This window comes from Monodelphis domestica, chromosome 5 (genome assembly GCF_027887165.1).
Source record: "Monodelphis domestica isolate mMonDom1 chromosome 5, mMonDom1.pri, whole genome shotgun sequence".
In the NCBI taxonomy this organism is placed as follows: domain Eukaryota; kingdom Metazoa; phylum Chordata; class Mammalia; order Didelphimorphia; family Didelphidae; genus Monodelphis; species Monodelphis domestica.
The window spans coordinates 126,269,725-126,293,634 of NC_077231.1; the positions used below are offsets into that span (position 1 = coordinate 126,269,725).

General features: G+C 36.6%; 1 protein-coding gene across 2 annotated transcripts in view; it reads left to right on the top strand.

Moving 5' to 3' along the window:
* The window catches only part of PTPRO (protein tyrosine phosphatase receptor type O), a 235,591-nt gene extending 216,141 nt beyond the window's left edge, over positions 1-19,450 (top strand). For both annotated transcript variants that reach the window (XM_056799294.1, XM_056799295.1), the window contains 4 exons: positions 4,185-4,339; positions 8,954-9,089; positions 11,765-11,885; positions 14,918-19,450. In XM_056799294.1, the coding sequence (XP_056655272.1) occupies positions 4,185-4,339; positions 8,954-9,089; positions 11,765-11,869 (396 nt within the window). In that variant the 3' untranslated portion in view covers positions 11,870-11,885; positions 14,918-19,450. The remainder of the gene's footprint in view (positions 1-4,184; positions 4,340-8,953; positions 9,090-11,764; positions 11,886-14,917) is intronic.
* Positions 19,451-23,910: the final 4,460 nt, after the last annotated feature.

Sequence of the window (23,910 nt, forward strand, 5' to 3'; positions counted from 1 at the left end):
GTTGGATTTAAAATATTGCCTGTCTCAGCTGCATATATAAAGAGATTTATTAAGTGACTTCTATGCCTGAATCAACATTTCACAATCATTAATAATATCAATAAACATTTGTATAATCTTGTAATTTTTTCAAGATTCTTTTTATATATGATCTCATTAGATCTTCCCCCAAACCCCTATGAAATAAGCACGGATGATATTACCATCTCCACTTGGAAGATGAAGAAATCAAGACTTAAAAAGGTTTAATAGCAATGTTCCACAGTTAGTATCAGAAATAAAATTCATACAATTTTTCTTGTTCCAAGCTTAGTGCTGTATCCATTACTCTGCATTATGGACTTCTCTAAAAATCAAAGTTATTCAGCAGCACATGACTTCTGAACTAGCTAGTGGAGTAAAATGCCTAACTTAAGATTGATAAATACCATCGAGAGGTCATAAGAATTGATTCTTGCTTTTCTCCAGTTATGTGCATTGTTGCAACTCAGTTGACAAGTCTTGTAGATTCTGCCTTCACAATACCTTTCCTAGCTACCACATTCTCAAAAATCTTTGGAGATCAGATATTTAAGGAAGAGTCTGGTCAGTATCTCAATAACTGCTACCTTTTTTTTTTTACTTTTCATGACTCTCATTAAAACACTTTGTTTAAAAAGAAGGATCGAGGTCACATTTTAATACCTGACCCTTGTCCTCTTTTTGAGGGTTAATATTGGACAATAAACTTTCTTCATTGATACCTGCACCTAAATTTGAGCAACCTAATCATATACTAGCTATATCCCCCCTCCCGATCACAATATTTCATCTCCTAGTTGTAGGGTCATTGGGACAATAAACCCCCCAACTATATACGAAGACTATGTATTTAGAAATCACTTAGACTAATTCTCTAGCCTAATATATTAATTCCTTCTATAAGATCCCTAAAAAGCAATAATCAGTTTTTGACTTGAAACTCGTTAGTGATCATAAGAGCAATATTGTTTGATGATCATCTGTGATTGACTTAGCTATTATCATCAATACAATAATCCATGACATCATCAAAGGAATTATGATTAAAATGTTATCACCACCAGAGACAGAACTGATGGAGTCCAAAAGCAGATCAAAGCATATCATTTTTCACTTTATTTTCATTATGAGGTTTTTTCTTTTTTAGTGGTGTGTCTTCTTCCATAACATGAAAATAAGCATTACATGATAGCACATGGAAAATCTATATCAAATTGTTTACTGTAGGGAAGGGGAGAATTTGGAACTCAAAATGTTAGAAAAGGAATGTTCAAAATGGTTTCTACATGTAATTGGGGAAAATAAAATATTACTAAAAAAGAAGTAGAAAAAAATCTCTAGTAATAGAGAACTAGATATAGAAAAAAATAATAACAAAATTCAGTTGGAGTAATAAAAGGTCAATATTAGCAAGGGAATCAATAAAAAATTGTGTAAAGGAAGGGAGTCTAGTAGTAACAGTTCTTAAGCTATGTTACACAAGTGGTAATCATCAAGAAATTTTGATATGATGAAAAGCAGAGTGACTGATGAATGAAATAGATTAGGTAACCGATATAAGCAGGAATTAAAAGCAAATGAGCCTTGCAATGTAGTGTTTGATAAAAACCAAAGATTCACATTACTGGGGCAAGAACTCACTATTTTTCAAAAACTACATTGAAAATTGGAAAGCAGTTTGGTTGAAACTAAACATAGACCAAGGATACAGTATAACAAGATAAGATCAAAATTGGTACATGACTTAGATATTAGTGTGATATAAATGAATTACGGGAGCATGGAAAAAATTACCTGTCAAATCAATAGATAGTGTAAGAATTCATGAACAAAGAAGAGCTAAAGAGGTTCAGAGGAGAGTAAAATGAATATTTTTGATTATACAAATTTTTTTTTACAAACAGAACCAAATGAAGTCAAAATTAGAAGAAAATAGAAATTGGGGAAAAATTATATCAGGTTTCTCTGATAAAGGTCTCATTTTTTCAGATATATAGGAAACTGAGCCAAATTTATAAAAATAGTAGCCATTCCCCAAGTGATAGTTTTGAGAAGAAAAAATGAAAGCTACCAATAGTCATATTTTAAAATGTCCTAAATTACTAATAATTGGAGTGATGAAATTAAAACAACTCCAAGGTTCTACCTCACAGACATTAGAATTGCTAGGATGACAGAAAAGGAAAATAACAAATACTTGGGGAGACAGGGGAGTGTGGGAAGGTATACTAATGCATATGTGAACTAGTGTAACCATTCTAGAGAACAATTTGTAACTGTCCAAATGACTATAAAACTTTTTCTACCCTTTGACATAATAATACCACTATTTGGTCAAAGAAAAGAGGCTCATATATACAAAAATATTTGTAACAACACTTTTTGTTGTGGCAAAGAATTGGAAATTGAGGCAATGCTCATCAGTTGGGAGATGGTTGAACAAGCTATGGCATATGAATATAATAGAATACTATTGTGCTATAGTCAATGATGAAGGGGGTGGTTTCAGAAAAGCCTGGGAAGATTTATATGAACTGATGAAAAGTACAGTGAGTAGAACCAGGAGAACAATCTACACAATAACAGCAATTTTATAATGATAATCAACTGTAAAAGACTTAGGAACTCTGATCAATACAATGATCCACCGCAATACCAAAGAATGACACACACTGCATAGAGATATGATGGACTCAAAGTGCATGAAGCTTAATTTTTTCTCTCTTTTTTTCTTGCTTCCCACCTTGAGAACATGTGTAATGAGGAAATACATTTTGCATGTCTTTATATGTATAATGGATAGCACATTTCTTGCAATGGGTAGGGGAAGGAGAGAAGGGAAATAACTTGAAACTGAAAATAAAAGTTAAAAAAATTATAGAACCAAAAGAACACTGTACATAATAACATCAATATTATACAATGATCAACTGTGAAAGACTTGGCTACTCTCAGGAATACAATGAACCAAGACAATTCTGAATGTTTTATGAAAAAGAATGCTATCAATCTCCAGAGAAAGAACTGCTGAAGTCAGGTACAGATCAAAGCATATTATCTTTCACATGAGTTTATAATTATGATTTTATTTGGTGGTTTTCATTTTATATGAGTATTCTCTTACAACAAAGACCAATATGGTAGTACACTTTGCATGATAATACACGTATATACCAGAACAAATTGCTTACCATCTCTAAGAAGGAGAAGGGAAAAGGAGGAGGGAGACAATTTGAATCTTATCATTTTGGAAACATATGTTAAACTTGTTATTACAGGTGCCTGGGAAAAATAAAATATCTTTGAATTTTTAAAAAATGACATAAAGCAAAACTGAGGTATCTTTATTCTTCCACTAGTAGCTCTAAATTTATGGGCTTAGTGTACTTAAGTGTACACTGTACAATTGGTACTTAAGTGTAATCTCCTATAAGAGGCCTTTCCTATAACTCCTATTCCAGAGGGAGCCAACAGTATTTAAGTTGACCAGCCTCATGCTACCACTACTTGGAGGTGGCTAAATGTAAATTCAAAGCCTCAGTTAAAGAGGTGCAATTTTGTATAACTCAGCATCAATAGTTCAATAAATTTGGATTGCCACATAAGGGCTTGCATTATAATTATCTGCTACTTGAATGTTTACATAATGTTTTTAACAGTGCTAGTAAATAAATATGCATTTAACTTTTTTAAAAAGAGAAAAATCAGGCTGGATTATATTTGAGAAACTTTACAGTTCCAAATTCCCCCCAATCCTGGTAGTGTCTCCTCATCAAATAAATCTGTATTTCTTTTGTATATACTAAGTACATATTATCTCCAATGGAGTATGAGCTGCAAAAGAATGACTTTCATTCTTTTCATTGAACCCGTAGCTTCTAGCACAGTGCATATCACATAGTAGGCATTTATTTTTTAAAACACTTACCTTCTATCTTAAAATCAATACGCTGTAATGGTTCCAAGACAGAAGAATGGCAAGGGCAGGGCAATGGGGGTTAAGTGACTTGTACAGGGTCACACAGCTAATCTGAGGCCGCCAGATTTGAATGTAGAACATTCCATCTTTAAATGATGAGCATTTATTAATTATGTGCTTGAATCATATAGAAGGTGGACTGAAACACTTACTCTTTGTCATCTTCTATCCCCCCAAAAAAAAGGCTGATGAGGTGCAAGATGTCATGCATTTTAACTACACTGCCTGGCCTGACCATGGTGTGCCCACTACAAATGCTGCAGAAAGCATCATGCAATTTGTACAGATGGTCCGACAGCAATCCACAAAGACCAGAGGCCCCATGATCATACACTGCAGGTAATCTCTTCATTCCTATTTTCCTTTGAGCCAATATGTTTATTTTTCTCAATGAAGGCATAACAGATGGCCCTTTTTGAAATGCTTGTTCCTGTTTAATGGCAACGCAAGAGATTGGTCTAGTAATGTACACAGGAAAAAATGGGTGAAAAATACACATTTCCTTTATTATGGCACGCAGTTGAATGGGAGCACATAAATGCATGTATGTTGGATGGGTACTGAAGTTATACAGCAAGTGAGGTCCAGAGCTGCATAGGAGTAAGAGAGAAGCTAAATCACACTTGCAAAATTGAAGAATGTTTTTATAATAATTCTTTTTTTAAAACCTTTACCTTCTGCCTTAGAATCAATATAGATAGGCTCTAACCTGTACCAGTAAGAGGAGTAAATGAGAAGACATTGGTGAGTTCATGAAGCCTTTGAAGTACAGTATGTGTCATAGAGGCAGCTGGCAGCTGAGGAGATAGAGGTCTGGGCCTGATATGTATCTATATCTATATCTATATCTATATCTATATCTATATATATATATATATATATATATATATTTGAGCTCAATTCAGCCTCAGATATTTACTAAATGTGTGACCCTGGGCAAGTAACAGCCTTTATTTGCCTTAATCTTCTGCAGAAGGAAATGGCAAACCATTCCAGTATTTTTGCCAAGAAAATCCCATAAGAGGGTCACAAAGTGGGACATGAAAAACTAAACAACACGTGTCATGAATCTGAATGAATGGCCCTTGAAAGAAAACACTTTTTCTGCATCAGTTGCTGCTGTGAACAAATGTCAAAATAGCTCCTTCCCAAGGCATATTAACATGTTGAAGCAGAGAAAACACACCTGCTTAACAAGGGGTCCAAGTTGTCAATTCCTTTAGTGATATGAAAAGGGTAGGCTACTTTACCCAAGTGGGCAAATTTTGCTTTCCTAGAAGGGCTTGATTTCACTTGGTAAAAATGGTTTAGGAGAAGAAAAAGAAGAAAATAGAAAAAAGCAAGTAATTATAACACCTTATAACATAAGGTGATAGGAAGTGTATCTTCCTATCAAGGTAGCCTATCAAGGATCCTATCAAGGATCTATATCCACTCAAATTGATAGCTATGTGCTTGTCTTTGCTCATCAATCAAGAAACACAGTTGATTCAAGAGAAAGACATTTGATGAAATAGCAAAATGAGAAAAGCAGCAATAAAATATTTTCCCCAGCAACTTGGGGTACACTCACCCACAATGGGGAGAGGGGACATCCATAGGGAATATAGGTGGAAAGGTATACCAGTAGGGAATATATGTGGCAGGGGTACATATAAGGAAAGGCATACATATAAAAAACTTAGGTATATGAGCAGAGAGGCATAAAAGCAGGGGATGTGTGTGTCTATGGTGTACATGGGGAAGAGAAAACTCAAGCCCCTGATATTGCAAGATTTTGGAATATACCATCTTTTTTTTAACCCCCTACCTTCTGTCTTAGAATTGATTTTAAATGATCAATTCTAAGGTAGAAGAGACTGAGCAATTGGGGTTAAATGACTTGCCCAGAGTCGCATAGCTAAGAAGTGTATGAGGACAGATTTGAACCCATGACTTCCCATTGTCAGTTCTGGCTCTCTACCCATTGAGCCACCTAGCTGTCCCTGAAAATCTCATCTTGCTGCTCATTCTACGCCTGCTCCACACTAATCTCACATGGCATTCAATCTCTGTATTAGTCTTTGCTGGAATAGTCTGTTGGGCATTGCTTCCTATGGCGCTTGTAAGACTGCTCATCAACATTGTTCCATTGGTCCCATGTACCTCTACTAAGCACAAGCTGAGGACCTATTGTTTGTTTCCAGTTGGAATACTTATCTGGGGTGATATTTTTTCCTAATGGGAGTTATAAGCTCCAACATGGCTTATTTAAATTAAAGTCCTTAAACTTTCCTTCCTCTCAGTCTCATAGGAAACAAACACCCAGGCATCAAAATAGGAGAAATGCTTGCCTGACTTTTTTTCTTCCTAAAGAATGATCTGTATATTATTTTCAGAGCTGTGGCTATAATGAGCTTTCCTTTCTTTCTAGAAGGAGATTCTTTGCCATAGCCTAACCTCTTTGGAACACAGAGTCAGAGCCCTGTTTAATTAGTACCCTTTGGCTTATTTCTAATTTTTAAATCATTTCCTGTTTGCTGAGGCTTCCCTGCTTTTCACTAAGTTAGGGACAGAAAACCTATATCATTGAGTACTTTATTTCCCAAGACAAAGATGACAAAAAAAGGAAAATTGTAATGTTTTGAGAGGCTCTGAAATGACAGAGATATATGTAATGTTGGTAGTGCTGGGAACTGGTTTAACTATTCTGAAAAGTAATTGGGAACTAGACAAAAAAAAAAATCCCGAAGTTAGGTCTATAACCCCAGTTAAAAGAAAGAGGGAAAGGACTTCTGTTTATATGCTACACTTTTTGACATAGCAAAGAATTAGAAAAAGCAAATAATATCTTGTGGAATGACTATACAAATCATGACATATGAAAGAAAAGGATTGCTTTCGAGATTAAGAAATAATGAAAGGAATAGATTTAAAGAAATCTGAGAAAACATGTATGAATTGATATAGAGTGGCTTATAGAAACCTGGAGAATGATTTATATAGTGACTACATTTTGTAAAGGAAAACAACTTTGAAACTTCTAACTGATCTATGAAAAGATCAATCAATGACCATTCCAGGAACCCAATGATCAATCATGCTTCTCACCTTCTGGCAGAGAGATGATGAATTGTAGATATAGAATGAGGTACACATGTCTAGACACAACTAATATGTGATTTTGTTTTGTTTAACTATATTTCTTTGTTACAAGGGAAGATTTTTTTGGGAAGAGGAAAGACTTGTAGGGGGAAGTGGGATGGTATGAGAGTGATGCAAAAAATGAAGAAAAATATTAAAGAAACATCTTAAAATACACAAAAGACAACAAAAGTATATCCAGAATGGGACACAAACAAACAAGAAAATGTTAAGAAAGTGTTAGTAATGCCATGTTAAGTTTAATATGTAGCATTTAACTCTTTTTCTCTCCTTTGCATATAGAAACATTAATGTTAACAGCTTATTGTCAGGTTCATAATAGGAACATAGATTTAGACATAGAAAGGGACTTCTGGGTCCTCTAATCCATCACTCTCTTTTTACTGATGAGAATATTTTTTTAAAATGCCCCCAGACAAGTTATATACCTCACCCAAGGTCATATAGATAATAAATAGCAAAGCAGATTTTGAACTCAGATCAGATGGCTCTAAATTCATCATTCTTTTTTAGGATACCAATAAATTCATTTCAAAGATACTCTGCCACAGAAACTCTTCAATTACTCCTAAGACCAAGATACTTTGAACTTGAATCTAAGAAAGTACAAGAGTAAATTAAGCCCAATGATCAATGTCATTGTCTATCTCCTACCTAACTCTAGACTTGATATTTCCTATGATTGTATATCCACAAAGCCTTAACTCTTTGAGTTCATTATGTACAATTTGAGTCCAGATTTCTTGATCTAGAATTTTTCCTCTTTTGAAATCTCATATTCTTCAACACAGTCTATAATTCTCATAGATCAAATACCAGAACTACTGAACACATTAGCTCTATTATTTTTCTCTCAGTAACACTCTAGACTAGATTCTTCAGTAAAAATGTGAGGCAATTGTCTGGTAGTAGAGAAGAAAAAAACTAACTCAGTTAACACCAGATATCATTGGGGAAATTCCCCAGTGCATGTTTCCTCCATATTAATTCTATCCCTACCCCAACTCCATGATTCTAAGAGAGTCCTGGGGTCTGATACTTGGATGACACTTGATCCAAATATCTAATCCATTTAGAGGCAATTATCTAAGGGGTCCTTCAAGAAAGAACTATTTCTAGGATTGACTAAAGATTCTCACTTCCAGGAGAATTCCTATATCTGCTATCAAGTGAATGCCAGTCTTTAAGGCTCTACTGTCATTCCAGCCTATCACCCAGCCTTCATACTGAGAATATCCCAGAACTATAGTTCTGAGCTAATTTAGAATCAGGTCTTTTGTAATACATTAGCCAAATATCTCAAAGGGGTCAAACACATCCAGAGATGCAAAAGTATATATATTAATAACAACAAATTAGGGAAGACTGAACCTTCCTTCAGGAACTGATTCTGAGGCAGTGTGTAAGAGATGGGGAATCTGGCCATGGCAATAAGCTTAATATCCCTCAAAGACATCGATCATATCTTCAACTTGTTTGGTATTCTCCAATGAACTTTAGCAGTGCTACACATACATTAAAAGCTCAATAAGTCTTTTTTTTTTAGAGAATGAAGAGCCATTGTGATCTTCACCTCTTTAATAAGTTAATTCAAAAGCAGTCTTCCATAGGAAAAACAAAAACACACCAAGAACAGTAGTAAATGCATCTCTGGAGAGTATATAGCTTTTTCTTACTATTAAAGTAAGTGGAAAATACTGTGGGAGAACATGAATAATATTTTCCCCAGTGGTGCTAGCTAAGTATTGTTTTTAGAAAAATATCTGATAATATTCAACAACAAATCAAATTGTCTGAATAACATTTCAGTGCTGGTGTGGGACGGACAGGGACATTCATAGCCCTTGATCGACTCTTACAACACGTTTGTGATCATGAATATGTTGACATTTTGGGTCTGGTGTCAGATATGAGGTCATACAGGATGTCCATGGTGCAGACAGAGGTAAGAGCTTGATTAATGTGTATTTTTAAATGTTGCTCTCAGACGGGAACAAATCATTTACATAAATAAAGCACAACAAATACCCTGGTTTTATCTGTGATTGTGTTTTTCTGTATTTTGCTGTCATCCTACCATAAAAGAGGCCTTTAAAAACTGACATGTATGCAATACCTTAAAATGGGTAAAAATGCTTTTATCTTCCATTTTTACTTTATAAATGTAATAAAGATTACTTTATTTCCACCTCAGAAAAATTCTGCAGGTGTTTTAGGTATTATCATCCCCATTCTCAAGTTCACAGAGCTGAAGACATTTGCCCAGAGTCACCCACTTAGTAAATGTCAAAAGTGATATTTCAATCTGCTTCCTTTCTCCAAGTCCAGCACTCTAATCACCATCACACTGTCTCTAGAAGTAAACTTGTATTTTTAATGATCACATTTTGGGGGGCTCATATCCTTTCGATAGAGAAATATCATGGAATCTGAGAATTCAAAACTAGAAATTATCTTAAGGTTAACTAACCCAACCACCTCATTTAAAGGAAAAGGAAACTGGGATCCAGAGCAGTTAAAACTTTTATGACTAAACTAAGGTATCTAAATAAGAATGTTTCCACCTGGGAGAAAAAAAATGTGACAAAATGAAGCATGTAAAAGTCATGACCAGATTTCATTTAAATTGTTAAAAATGGATTTGACTCAGTGAATTAGTCATTAGATTTTGCTCTATGCAAATGTCACAACTAATGGTTGTTGGTGGGTGGATTGCCAGCTAATCTACATCAGGCATATACTTTCAGAAGGAAACCCCTACCCCCCATTCCTTTTCTATCCCTGTGGTTAAGTTTCCTTCATGCATTTAAATGGATCTCTCATTTTTCACACTGTGGAAAAGTCTCCCATAAATGTGCATCTACATTCTTCCTCTTCATTGTGTACTGCCCCCCCCCAACTTTGTGGCTTTGGAATATGTATCTCCCTGTGAAAGGTGTGACGCCAGGAATCAAAAAATGGTGCCAGCCAGCAGCCTAAAAGTACTTGGGATCTGGCTTGCGGCAAAGTGGGAGTAGGCATGAATCACTGTAGACACAAACACCCCAGCATCCTTTCTCATAATCCGAGTCTATCAGTTTTGCTCTGCACATCTTAACTTCAGGTAGACAATGACCCCGTTCTCTAAGTAGTGTGTGTGGGTGGAACTCTGAGTTGAATGCTTTCTTGATCTTTTTAAAATTTCAAAGGAACAAAAATGGTTTTCTTCTAAACGCTTTGCATGATTAGGCCACTAGATGTCAGGATAATTTAGAAAAATAGCCACTCTTGTTCTTTCTGCTAAATTCTCCATTTCTTCCTTTTCCTCCTTTCTTCTCTTCCCTCCCTTCCTCTCCCTTCTGCTTCCTTAACTCTCACTACTTTCACTTATAAGACCTTAAAAGGTTCCCTTTGAATTGTATTCAGCCTAACATTGAACTATGGGACTTGCCACACATTGTTTAATAGTTGCTATATATATATGTGTATGTACGTATACAATTTTTTTAAATCATCAGACTTGAAGCAGGGCCTTGATGAGTAATTCTGTTGCCTAGACTGAAAAAATGGAATAATAAGCCTGGGAGTGGTGGGGGATGGGAAGGGAGAACTCCAGGAAGAGATTTAGGACCAAGGGAAACAAAGCCCTGTGGGAGAACTTTGAGGAAGGAAAAGACAGGAGAGCTATTGGGACCCTCACCTGGAGTGTAGCCGGGATGGCAGGTAAGAGGAGAGGAAAGAAGGGCCCAGTATTTGGTAGCTTCCTCTTTTAACCAGTTTTTTCCTTAATGAACCTGAAAGGGTTTTGTTTGGTTTCCCATTTGTTGAAGGTGCTGATATTTCTCATCAGTTCCCTATAGATTCCCAGGCACACGTTAGCAGTTTTGACTAAGCCAGAACAGGACTATTAGGAGGATCAAATGAGATAATATAAAATGATGAAGCAATAAGTTGATATCATAAATGTATATTCATTGTTAAATTAATGTTGGTGTTACAGAGAGTCGTATCCATGCTTCATAGAGGTTCATAGAGTTTGCAGTTAAAAGAGAGCTTAGAAATCATCTACTAACTACCTGCAGGGCCTTAGCCATATCATAACCACTCTAAACTCCAGTGTCTTCATATGTAAAATAAGAGTTGGACTAAATGATCTCTCTGGTCCTTTCTAGCTTTGAGCCTATGGCTAAAAGCCAATACTTGCATTTTGTAAATGGAGAAACTAAGGCATCATTAAGTGATTTGTCCAGTGTTATGGAAGTGGCAAATGAAACCAAGTCTTCTGACTGGTTTTTCTGTTGTACCGTACCTCATTAAAGTAATAGATTTTTAAGATACCTTTAAGATATCTATCAATTATGAGATTCTTTGATGAATACTTTTGGATGAATTAGTGAATGAGTGAACTGAAAAATTCATTTTTCAGCCTAAGTATTAGCTTGGTAAATTAGTTTGAGATACTGTATTGGCCTTCCTCCTGTGTGCAAAGTAGCAGGTCAACCATCTCCCAAACGTTTAGAAAGGTCTATGATCATACCTTGTTGGCATATTGATAATGAAAGGTATTCGGATATCATGGTATTGGGATGGTGTTGAAAAAGGTTCTGGTTCTGAAGATTTCCTATTTTTCTTTTACTCCAGGAACAATACATTTTTATCCATCAGTGCGTACAATTGATGTGGATGAAGAAAAAGAGACAGTTCTGCATCAGTGATGTGATATATGAGAATGTTAGCAAGTCCTAGTTCAGGATACTAAGCAGTAAGTATTGAGGAGGCTGTTATATAGATGCCATGCAATATGCCAAGCACACGAGCACCCACTTAATATTTCTGGTTAGTTGGGGGTGGGATGGTGATTCTGCTTTCCAGACAGTCATCTGTGATTGGAGAAGACGTGGGTAGAAATGTCTTTGTCAAGGTAAAGGGGGCTCTAGAGAGGAGGGGTGGAATTGTATAGAGGCAAGGAAGACTCAGTTTGAGGATAGTAATAATGATAATAATAAATACCATTTATATAGCACATCTGCAAAGTGCTTTACAGGTTACCTTATTTGATCCTCACAATAACCCTTGTGAGATAGATACTATTATTATTATCATTTTACTAATGAGGAAATTGAGGCTCAGAGAGGTTTAGCGATTTGTCCAGTGTCATATAACTAGCAAATATGTGAGGAATAATTGAATTCTGGCCTTCCTCACTCCAGGATTATCACTCTATCTATTGTCCTACTTGCTGCAGAGCCAATAAGATGATGAAAAGAAATATGGTGGACTATGTCCTCATACATGTATTCCATTTCTTCCCAGACCATGAAGAGTAATTTACCAGGTCAAAGTAAATGGAAATAGGTAGCACATTGCATAAAAGGTTTTACAGAGCATCCCTTCAATTGACTATAATTGCTGAATGATATTTTAGTTGTGGTCTCAAACACATAAGCATATCAATCTTTCAAGATTGCCAGGCATATCTGTTGCTATACTCTGAAACTTTTACTTCCTAGCAACAGCTAGACATGGCTTTATTGTACATTAGAAGGGGCTCTGTGGCTATCACTAGTGAGCAAAATGAGTGGTTTATCATCAGTTGAAAGAGGCGGTGACTTAAACAGGTATTTGATCCTTGGAAGAATGAAGCCAGGTGCTTGATGAATAAGAAAAACTCAGCAGAGATAAGCTTACTGAAGTGAAACTCTTAAGAATGTACCATATTTGTTAGAAGACCCAGAAGTGAAGAATGAGAGGCAGTGGATAGAGTCAACCTTGGAGCCAAGACTTGGCTTTAAGTCCTCCCCTTCACACATATTGACAGTTTGACTATAGGCCAGTCACATAGCTCAGAGTGCTCTAGGCAATTCTCTAAGACTATGAATTGCAGAGAAGTTGCCACCTGATACTGGTAGAATGAATTTCCTCAGCTAGGAATTTACTATACCAATGAAATCACTGTTCTAAGCCTCAAAGATTTAACCATACACCAAATATGTATCTGGGACAGACCAACCTAGCAAAATAATACAAAAATACCAAATTCTTTTATGATAAGGTCGCAACGTGTTGGAACACTTCAGTATGGCATGAAATCGCTTTAAATGTGTTTTAGTCTTTTTTCATTTCATCTTCACCCCCACAACTCCCTTTTCCACTTTTTTGAGCATAAGAATAAAAGTAAATGATGGAAATGGAAAGAACAGAGAGATGATATATGTGAGAGACGGGATGGAAGAAGTTGAAGCATGTAAAACGTCAATGAGAAGTTGCTAGATATGGTTAGGTTTCAATCAATGAAATGAATAAATGAACTAGTAAGTGAATGAAAAGCATTTATCTATTGCTTGCCAAGTGCCAACAACTGTGCTACCTGCTGGCAATACAAATAGGAAAAAGGGATAGTCCTGCTCTCAAAGAGCTAACATTCTAATTAGGAAAAGCAATACATCAAAAGGTTGCCTTGAAGAGCAAATGGCCAGACCAAAGGGCCTTTAAATTCCATTTAGCAGGTCAGGTGGCAATATACCAGAGTCTGAAGGGGGGAGAAGTAGTAGCAGAGCTAGTGATAAAGTCTCCTGAGCCAGAAAGTGCAGTGGCAGGATATATAGTAAGATTCCTTTAGGGCACAGGGTATAGACTATGAGTTCCTTGTGTAAAAGATAAGTTAGTTGGGTTCTTTTAATAAAGACATATTCATTGTTTGTTTGTTTTTAATAATTTGTGTGTAGAACTTTTGCATGTAATCCTCTTTAGGTGGCCAATTTTATAACAAGTTTAAATGGTTATTAATTGATTGCATATCACATTTAGTCTGATAGTACACGAGACAAAATAGCATGATACTTAGTATGACAAGTGTACTAGACTCTGCCCAAGGAGATTTAATCATGCACAGTCTCTCTGTGATGTGGTATCTGTAAGAAATGTGAGGAAATTGATTATTTCAAAGATATATGGAAAGGTTGTATGAACTGTTGCAGAGGAAATGAGTAGAACAAAAAGAATAATTTCTATTATAGCATATAAGGTAACTATAAATGGGGTGGCATCAGCATTTGGGGGAGGTACAGGGGGGACAGAGAAAGGCCTTCTCCAGAAAGTGGCACTTGATTAGATTTTCCTTCAAAACTTGGGTCAGGTTCCACTATCTATGAAGGACTTTTCTACTCTCTCTTGGCTTACCCCTACTCCTTCCAGTGATTTTCTTCTATGGCTATGTGGAAAGAGTGAAAAGTGTATGAGATGCTATGCACTTAGAAATGACAAGATTTACCTGGATATGTAGGGTTACAGTGAGTAGGTAAGTATACTACTGAATATGAAAACCTGGGTTATTCAAAGTTGTTCTGGACAATAAAAAAAAAAACTTAATTTCATTGAGCCTTTGAGAGGCAAATATCATAGAGCTGTGATTTTTCCATTTAGAACAAACAAAAAAATCTAAAAGCACAGATAAAATTTAATTCTATACAAATGTTAAAAATACATTTCAGTTTTATATTACATCTGGTTAACAAAGAAGGTCAATGTGGGAAGGAAAGGGATAGATGAAAAGGTGGAGAAGCTGGACAAAATAGAGAAGGGCAAATAGCGAGAGAAGAAGTCTTTCAGAAAAATAGAGAATCTGGAGGTTTGAGAATGTTGCCTCTAGCTGAAGAAATAAAGAAAATTAATGACACGGTAAGGAGGAGACTAGAAGCTTCTAGGTCTGCTGATTTATCATCAAAGCTCATGGACTTGAGGGCACAGAATTTTTTCCAAGCACAGAATGCTTATTGTATTTTCCTTCATTTACAGGGAGAACATGAAGTATACCTACCTTCCCTTGCTTCAGAATTATTGGGGGCGGGAAGAATCTACTAGCCATTTTGCCAAGGAAGGCCCCTGCTTTGCAGTATGTGGCCAATAAAGAAGATATATTTTATCTTGTAGAAACACTGGGAAGACTTAGCCTTAAAGAGCCTACAGTGTCTTTTGGACTGTTTATTTCTGGACATTTTAAAATATTGGACCAAATTCAACCAAATATGGTAAAGGATGAGATGCTCTACAGAGGACAGAAAGTACGCCACTCCTGAAGAGTTTGATTTATCTTTTGCTGGTTGGACTTAGTTTAAAGCAAGTATGATAGATATAGATATATATATGCATATATATATTTTTGGTGACTATCTCAGAAAGAAAAGTTGCTTTCACTATGTCACTAGTCTATTATTAGCATCTAATAACTCTTCATTATTAAGAGAGGCATGAACATACTTCAAGTAATTGCGATTCTGCACAAGGAAATAGGAATATTAATGTTACTGTTTACTCCAGCATTAAGGTACCAGGTTTAAGGTGGAAAGGATAGGGGGCAAGGAAGCAGGGATACTATACCCATGGATTTTTTTTTCCTGTTCCAAATATATAAGCTGTAATACAGCTCTCTAATGTAGAATAGAAAAAATGTCTTAATTGTTCTAGTTGTTTATGATTTTTTTAATTAACAGTAGGATGTCTCATCCTTGATCCTTTGGAATTTGTATTGCCATGTCGGTTTCTTTTCAATGAATCTGGTCTGGGTTCAGAAGAGTTTACAATCTGGTTATCTTTAAGCTCTGTTGATATAGTGTTTGTCCATCCAAGCAATTTTTGGTGCCAAGACCTTTTTTGTTAAACACCATTGAGGAGAAAGCTCTCTCTTTTGGAAAATGTGTACTGTGAAGACATTCCTTCACCTATCTGAAGGGTTGGGAATTCATGAAGCTATGAGAAAAAGCTACAGTATGCCAGAGAATTACCTTGCTATATTTTGAAGATGCTGTCAAGCACTCAACATGGGTCCCAGCAGGCTTGTTTTTTTAATTTGCTCTTGGGTTGTCAATTTCATTTATTATCAGTGTAATTAGTAACATTTTATGATTTGAGCATTGTGTAATGACATTATGTGACTGTATTGTGATCAGAATGCTGTCAAAATGGATACTGATGGCATTGAGAAGCCTGTTTCATTGTGTCACTGCAATTCACATTTATATAAGAGGTAATGGTACTAAGAGTATAAAGAAAAATACTTAGAATGAAAAAGTAAACATTCACCAATTGTTCACTGCAACAGTCTTGCTGTTGTAGAGAAAATGGAGGTTTTCTCCCTTGATGCTTTGCACCCCTTAGTTTATTGTTAAGTGCATCTTCTCTAGAAGCTTCTTTAGAGATCTTAATAGTTTCTGGGAGGTTAAGTGGGTAAGCAAAGGTTTGGTATTTTTTGGCAAATTGAGCAATTGCAAAGGATGTCAAGCAAATAGCACTGGGGCTAGATGTTGAGGCATAGACCTTGTATCTCAGTTCTAACTCTGACAAGTCTATGGTCAAAGATTCCCTTCTCCTTGGACAGGTCAATATGATATTAGTCAAGACTGAAGAAAGCACGTTCTTTAGGCACCCGTCCTGCCCTCCTTTTCCCCCACTGCAATTTCTCACTCTTGTTAAGTTTGTCACTACTGCTTACTATTATAATAATTTAAGCACTTTGAGACAACAACACAGAACAGGGGGGAAAAATCTGTCAGCCACAGTATGATATTCATAGGCATTCACAGATGAGTCAGGCCATTGATGAAAACTATAGCTGAAGTGTTATTTGGTTAGAATAGAATTTCTTTTTTCAAAATTGTGACCCAGAAACTAACAACCTTTAAAAAATATAGTAGTACTCTGGAAATCAAGAACTTCTTAAATATCTTATTAATCTCTGCCAGACCTCTACAAAGTAGGGATCAAATATTACTTTTTGATATATGGGCATTCTAACGAACATGGATATTCAGTTAGGTTTCCTCCCTCCCCACCTCACTTCCAGTTTAACAGAGCAAGGCAAATGACAGAATCATAGAATCTTAAAGCAGGAAGTACCTTCAAGGCCACCTAATACACTTTTTACCTGAACAAGAATGAACTGTACAACAGGTTTGGCAAGTGGTTGTCCAGCCTCTGCCTAATAATCTCCAGTTAGGGAGGTCCACTACTTCCCAAAGCAAGCCCATCCTTTCTACCATCTGGATAATTCCAATTTGTTAGGAAATTTTTCTTAAAACTGAAGTAAAATAGCTTTTCTTAAAATTAATAATACAAGTAGCTGGCATTTATATCGCACTTTAAATTTTCCTAAGCACTTCTCAAATATTGTCCCATTTGATCCTCCCAGTAACTTTCTCCCCATTTTACAGATTAAAAAAAACACCCTGAGGTTGAGAGATTAAATATTTTCCCCGTGGTCACATAGCTAATAAATGTTCTAGGCAGAATTTAAATCCAAGTCTGCCTAATGTCAAGTTCACTACTCCCCAATAAGCTCTGAGTTTTGCCCAGGGGTGGGGGTGGGGGTGGGAGTGGGGAGGAGGCAAACAGAATAAATCTCTTCTTTTAAACCAGGCAACACTTCAAAAACCTGAAGTCAGACACATTCCATCCAAGTCTTCTCTTCTCCAGGCACAACATCCCTAGTTCCTTGTACAAAGCATGACATCAAAGCCCTCCAGAAAACTCATCTCCCTAAAATGTCCAGAGCTGAACATAGTACACCAGATGTGATTTAACAAGGGAAGAATAGAGCAGAGATGTCAACTCCCAGGATACCATGCTTCTCTTCAAACACTTTAAATCCGATTGGGCTTTTAGTTGCTATATTATGCTGTTGAGCTTGTAGCCCACTAAAGGAGATCTTTTTTCAGAACATCTGCAGTCCAGCTATGCTGCCTTTCTTATATTATGAGTCAGTTGGTCTACTATGCTCAAATATAAAGAATTCAAGAAGAAGGTAGGGGACTTGGGGAAGAAGAAGAAAAGGAGCAGCAAAAAAAGACCAAAAAAAAATTGGGCTTTGGCAGGAGATGGATTCAAGGAAGAGGAGGAAGAGGAGCCAAGACACTGAACCAAACCCAGATGCTCAATTCTTAACTCTTGGAATGTGAACACAAAGACAGAAACCATCTATTTTAATATTCCTTCTAAGAACTAAATACTAGAGAATTCAAAACTTGGAAAGAATATTCCTTCAGAGAACCATACTCCTTAAGACAATCTTGACAGCCATGGAAAAAGAGTATAAAGTAGACTCAAAGAACTCCAGACACCCTGCAGTTCTGTACCAGATGATTTTGGGAAAGTTTCCTGAAATATTGTACCTAGAGTTTGTGATTTAGAATCAAAAGTCTTCTGTTAACTCATAGGTTACCTATTCATCATAGTACCACATAGCAGAATGAACATTGGAATAGATTTTAGGAAACTTGGATCCTAGTTCTGGGGGGGAAAATGTGACCTTGGGCAAATCATTAAGTCTCTTTGAGCCTCAGTTTTCTAATTTATTTATGGAGGAATATTAATGCCTCCTCTACCTACCTCACAGAGTCATTGTGAGGATTAAATAATATAAATGTGAAAGTGCTTTGAAAAAGTACTATTAAAATTTGGGGGGGAGGGAATGACTACCCTATTCCCATCCTTTGAGCCAGAGATCTATTTCTGTGCATATACTCCAAGGGATAGGGGGTAGAAAACTAGCTTCAGAGCTGCTAAGACCTGGGCACAAGCCTGCTGCTGACACACATTATCTGTATGACCCTGAACAAGTCATTTAAACTTACCATGCTCTAGGCAACTTTCTGAAACTGTAAGGCGCAGAGAAGGTGTCAATCTTCATTGGTAAAAGGGGACCTTCCTCACCCTGTAGTTTCCTATACCAGTAAAATCACAGATCTAGCCCCTCTCTTTATATTCCAATGTATTCAAAGATAAGAAATGTCTCATTGCATCAGAATATTAAAATCAGAATGTTTTGTTTTAGAAAAGACCTGAAAATAAAATATCCATCAGTTGAGAATGGCTAAATATATTTTGATCTATGAATAGAATGGAATATGGGTATATCATTAAAAAATGGTGAATATGAGGAATTCAAAGAAACATGGGAAGACTCCTATATGCTGATAACAAAGTAAAGTAAGCAGAACCAGGAAAGCAATATACACAATGACTACAACAATGTAAACAAAAAGAACAATAACATGAAAAATGAATGCTGTGTAATTATAACGGCCAGTCTTGGCCCTGGGGAAAAATAAGAAAAATATCTCCTTCCTTTCCTTGGAGAGTTGTGAGAATATGAGTATGGAATGTTAACTACACTGTCAGATATAGTCAATGTGTTCGTTGGTTTTGCTTAATGCTTTTTTTTCTCTCCCTTTATTAAAAGGGAAGACTCACAGGGGAGGGGCAAATTTGGAAATGACTGCGATGTAAAAACAAAAGACATCAATAAAACAAAAGAAAGAAAGTACTATATAAAAATAAGGCATTATCATTATTATTACTGAGCTAGTTTTATATTTATAATTAATAAATGCAAACCGTTCCTCAAATCTCTCTTGAAAAATGTAGTAACTCTAGGAGAGATTCAGGTTTCTGACTTTTGAGAAATCTTCATTTCTTGGGACAGGAGGAGGCAGAAATTGGTCTGGGATTTCCTTTTTCTGCCAGATTAGCCTTTAACCATTAACTGAGGACTTTGAAGATCAAAAGAATACTTCCTGAGTAAAATCATTTTTCTGTCCTTTCTTTCACAGCCTAATCAGCTTCCACTCAATATTAGGGCTCTAAGGTAAACCATCTAATGTTAGAATTGGTAGACAAATGAGACTACCATGGCCTATGTGCTATTAAAGAAGCTTTTCTATTGTGAGCTAATATGTCCTAAATGCCAAAATATCCAACTTACCATCTGATAATTCTATGCCTAGGAGAAGTGAGTGTTCTGGAAATCTGAATTATTTAAGATCAGGTACCAATGATCTAGGGTAGACAAGTTGTAGATTCAATAGAGTGCTGAGCCTGGAGTTTAGATAGATTCATCTTCCTGAGTTCAAATCTGGTTATAGTCACAAACTGTGTAACCCAGGACAACTGTTTGCCTCAGTTTCCTCATCTATAAAATGAGCTGGAGAAACCAATGGCAAACCGCTCCACTATCTTTGCCAAGAAAACCCTAAGTGGAGAAACAAAGTTAGAAATGGCTGAACAACTACTACCAGAAGACCCAAATTCTCAAATACCGTTCTCTTGACTATTGAATGCAAAAATCATTGTAATTATCTAATTTAAGATTCTTATGTGGTAAGTATATACATCCTTACTCCAGATGTCAGTGCCATTTTTTTCAATATCACTTTTCTTCATTTACAGAAAAATTTCCACATTTTCCATATATAAGAGCAACACGAATTGAAACTAGAAAAATCAGACTTTTTTTTATTTTCACCTGAAATTTTATAAATATAGTCTCTCCTATACTTAATGTAGTAGAAAGAAGCAATGTGTCTTTCCAGGGAGGCTTTAAATTTCACCCAAAGCAGATCTCTTTCCTAAGAAAGAGAGATTTAAAGAATTTTTTATTTCCAGGATTGCCTCATTGTTTCTGGCGAGTGCTGATTCCAGCTAGCTGGGTCCTAGAGAGCTTGGCCTTGGACCAAGAGTCAGCACTTTCTAGGTTGTCTTTCAGTAACCAAAATGCCTGGCGCTGTGTAGCAGGAAGTACTCACCATTCCTGCTGGAACAAGCCCAGTGCAATCTGCTATAAAATGAACTGGCTGTCTTTCTGGTGCTCAGAGATATTGCCTGGTGCCTCTCACAGGATTAGAGTCAACAGGTAATACTGGCTCAGGAAAAAATGACCACTAGATGAGTAAATGCAAACCACTGATTTCAAACAAAGAAACTGAAACCAACAACCCCCCTTTGAAATGGCATCATTGTTTCCCAGCACTTGTAGGTAACTGGAAGTCCCAACTATCCCCTCATAAAAGTTTTGTTGCCCTTGTCCTGTCCGCCTACTTCCAAACTTGTTCTTTCTCCTCTACTCAGCTTAGCAGAAAATGTTGTCCTGGGGGATTATTTAACCATAGCTGAAACAATGTATTATTGAAACACACTTTTGAAGAGGCGTAGGAACAAATAACTATTTAGAGCAGGGCAAGCAGCATAATCAAAAGGTCTACAACCAGGAGCTCATTTAAATTTTAACAAAAATGTGGTGAGCACCAAGCCAAGGGGGTGGGATACAGATACAAAATCAAAGATAATTCTGTCCTCTAGGAACTCATTTTCCTTTAGCTTTATAAAAGAAGCCAAATTTGTGAGTTTGCCCCAGGAGACAAAGTGGGCTGTGATAAATAATCATTAGACTGTGTGCATCATCTCAGAACACTAAAGCCCTGCTGTAAAGCCTACAGTGAAAGGAATGATCGTTTCCCTTTTCTATTAGGACCCAGAAAATGAGGCGAACTCTTCAGCAAAGCAACACAGGTTAACTTGGACTGGGTGTCCCTGGGCAATAGTTTCCACAACAATTGTATTGGTTGTGATCCTGGATTTACCAATGTGGTAGGGAAAAAAAGTTTTGTTCTTTTTTTTAACTGATGCAAAGTGAAGGAAGTAGAACTAGGAAAACAATAGGTACAAGGACCACATCCATGTGAATGGGAAAAACAATCAAAGATGAAGCTTGGTACCAAAACTGAGATCTGGGGGAAATGCTGCCCCTTGCTCCTTGGCAGAGGTTAGGGGTCTGGGTAGAGTGATCTATGACCATGAAATATTGCATTGAATGCCCAGTTTCTTCAATATATTGATAGTTTTTGCTGGGGAGGGGGACTTTAGCTTTTTCATTACTTTGTTAGAAAAAATGTTTTTGTTATAAAAAGTAAATCTATAAAAATCTATTCATTTTTAAAAATTGTTACCTGTTCTGTGAAGTAGGATTGGAATCTATGGCAGGACCCTCAGCACTGGATCTTAAGACCTTAGATCTCTGATGCTGGTGTTGGGACCTCAGAGATCATCTAGTGCTGCCCTTTCATTTTATAACTGAGAAAAGTGAGGCATGAGGGTCACAAAGGGTGTTGTTCTCAGTGGTAGAATTTGAACCCAAGGACCTTTAACTCCAGAGAAGTACTTTTTTTTCACTTGTGCAAACAAGGCCAAATGGCTAATCCTCAGGAAGACTATTTAGCAATGCTATATTTTAAACCAGAGAAATCCTCCTGATAATCATTCTACAGTTAGTCTAGAGCAGAGGTTCTCAACCTCTCAATTTGTAGCAATGAGAATGCATAATGCATACCAGGTATTTACATTCCGAATCATAACTGTAGCAAAATTACAGTTACACCAAAATAATTTTTTGGTTTGGGGTCACTGCAACATGAGGAACTGTATTGCGGGGTCACGGCATTAGAAAGGTTGAGAACCCCTGCTCTAGAGTGAAGAGTGCCCTCTAAATACTCTACACCTGGTAATGCCCCTGTTTATAAACTCCTCAAAATTTAAACCAGAGTTTCTACCCTGTCTAATTCCCTAATTCTATAGTTGAGGAAATAGATTCAGAGGTTAAGTGACTGGTGCTGATTTAGTGCTAATTAGTGGCCAGCCAAGTATTATCATCTGGAACTGATTAAGGCTCATCCTAGGGTAATTTAGGTCCAATATTTGGTTGAAATGACCACTCAAGATTATTCAAGTTAACAAAAAGAGGTTTATGTAGTCTCAACATAGAAAGGATGGATACTCAACAAGGATGGAAGCCATCACTTCCCTCTGTTAGACACATTCTTCCATCCTGAAGAGAAGGATATGATGGCCATCTCTCCACCCTCCTCACACCAAGTGTGAAGGATCCAGACTGATCCCAACCTGTGGTTGGGCCTTTTTATGCCCTTAGGTGATGAGGGAATCATGAAGAATTTGCATTAATGCTGAGGTGGTTTTAGATTTAGCCTTTAGGCCAAAAAAGTCTTGCTTTTTAGAGAAAGGACTAACCTAATCTCCATATTGGGATTTGGGGAAGGGAAGACTGATAGATATAGAAAAAATGTGTTCAACACTCAGTCCAGTGGAATCCATTTAATTTCCTAAGTGAGCACCCTCTTCAATTGAGAACGGAACTAACACCCAGTTATATCCAAAGAAAATTAGATAGCACAAAGACCTCCATTTCAAGATATTGGAGAGAGGAAAAGACACCAAATGATTGGGAAAAGATAATGTTTGTCTTATGAGCAGAAACAGGGAGGAAATCAAGTGGACAGTTATAATGACTTATCCCTACTTTCTCATCTATCTAAACAAAATCTTTTAGAGAATGATTGTACCCTTGGAGGATCTCATATATCCTTGAAGAAAATGTGAGAAGAAAACAGCTGGGCTTTCACAAACAGTTTTCTATAGCAAATCACATCTTCACAGTTGTACAATTGACCAAAAAGGTAAAAGAAAATCTGTTTTTGGTATTTTAAGATGTGCCTTAATAGATGCCTCTGTAGATATAACTCATTTCATTCAAACTCTGACTATTAATATCAAATGAGCCATACAATTAGGGAAGATATATCCCTCAACAGGGAGTAGCTCAGTGGTGCTATGGATAGAGTGCTAGATCTGGAGTAGAGAAAATTCAACTTCTCAAGTTTGATTCTGGTCTCAGACATTTGCTGTCACTGTGTGACTATAAGCAAGTCACTTAACCCTGGTGGCCTCAGTTTCCTCTTCTGTAAAATGAGTTAGAGAAGAAAATGGCCAACCACTCCAAGAAAACTCCAAATGGGGTCACAAAGAGTCAGACATGACTAAAATGATTGAACAACAACAACAATATTCATCAACAATGTTTGCCTCTTACACAGAGGACAGCCTCAGGTTCCAAATGACTGAAGGATTCTACATATAATTAACTTCTCTCAAAGGCTCAATTTTGCCCA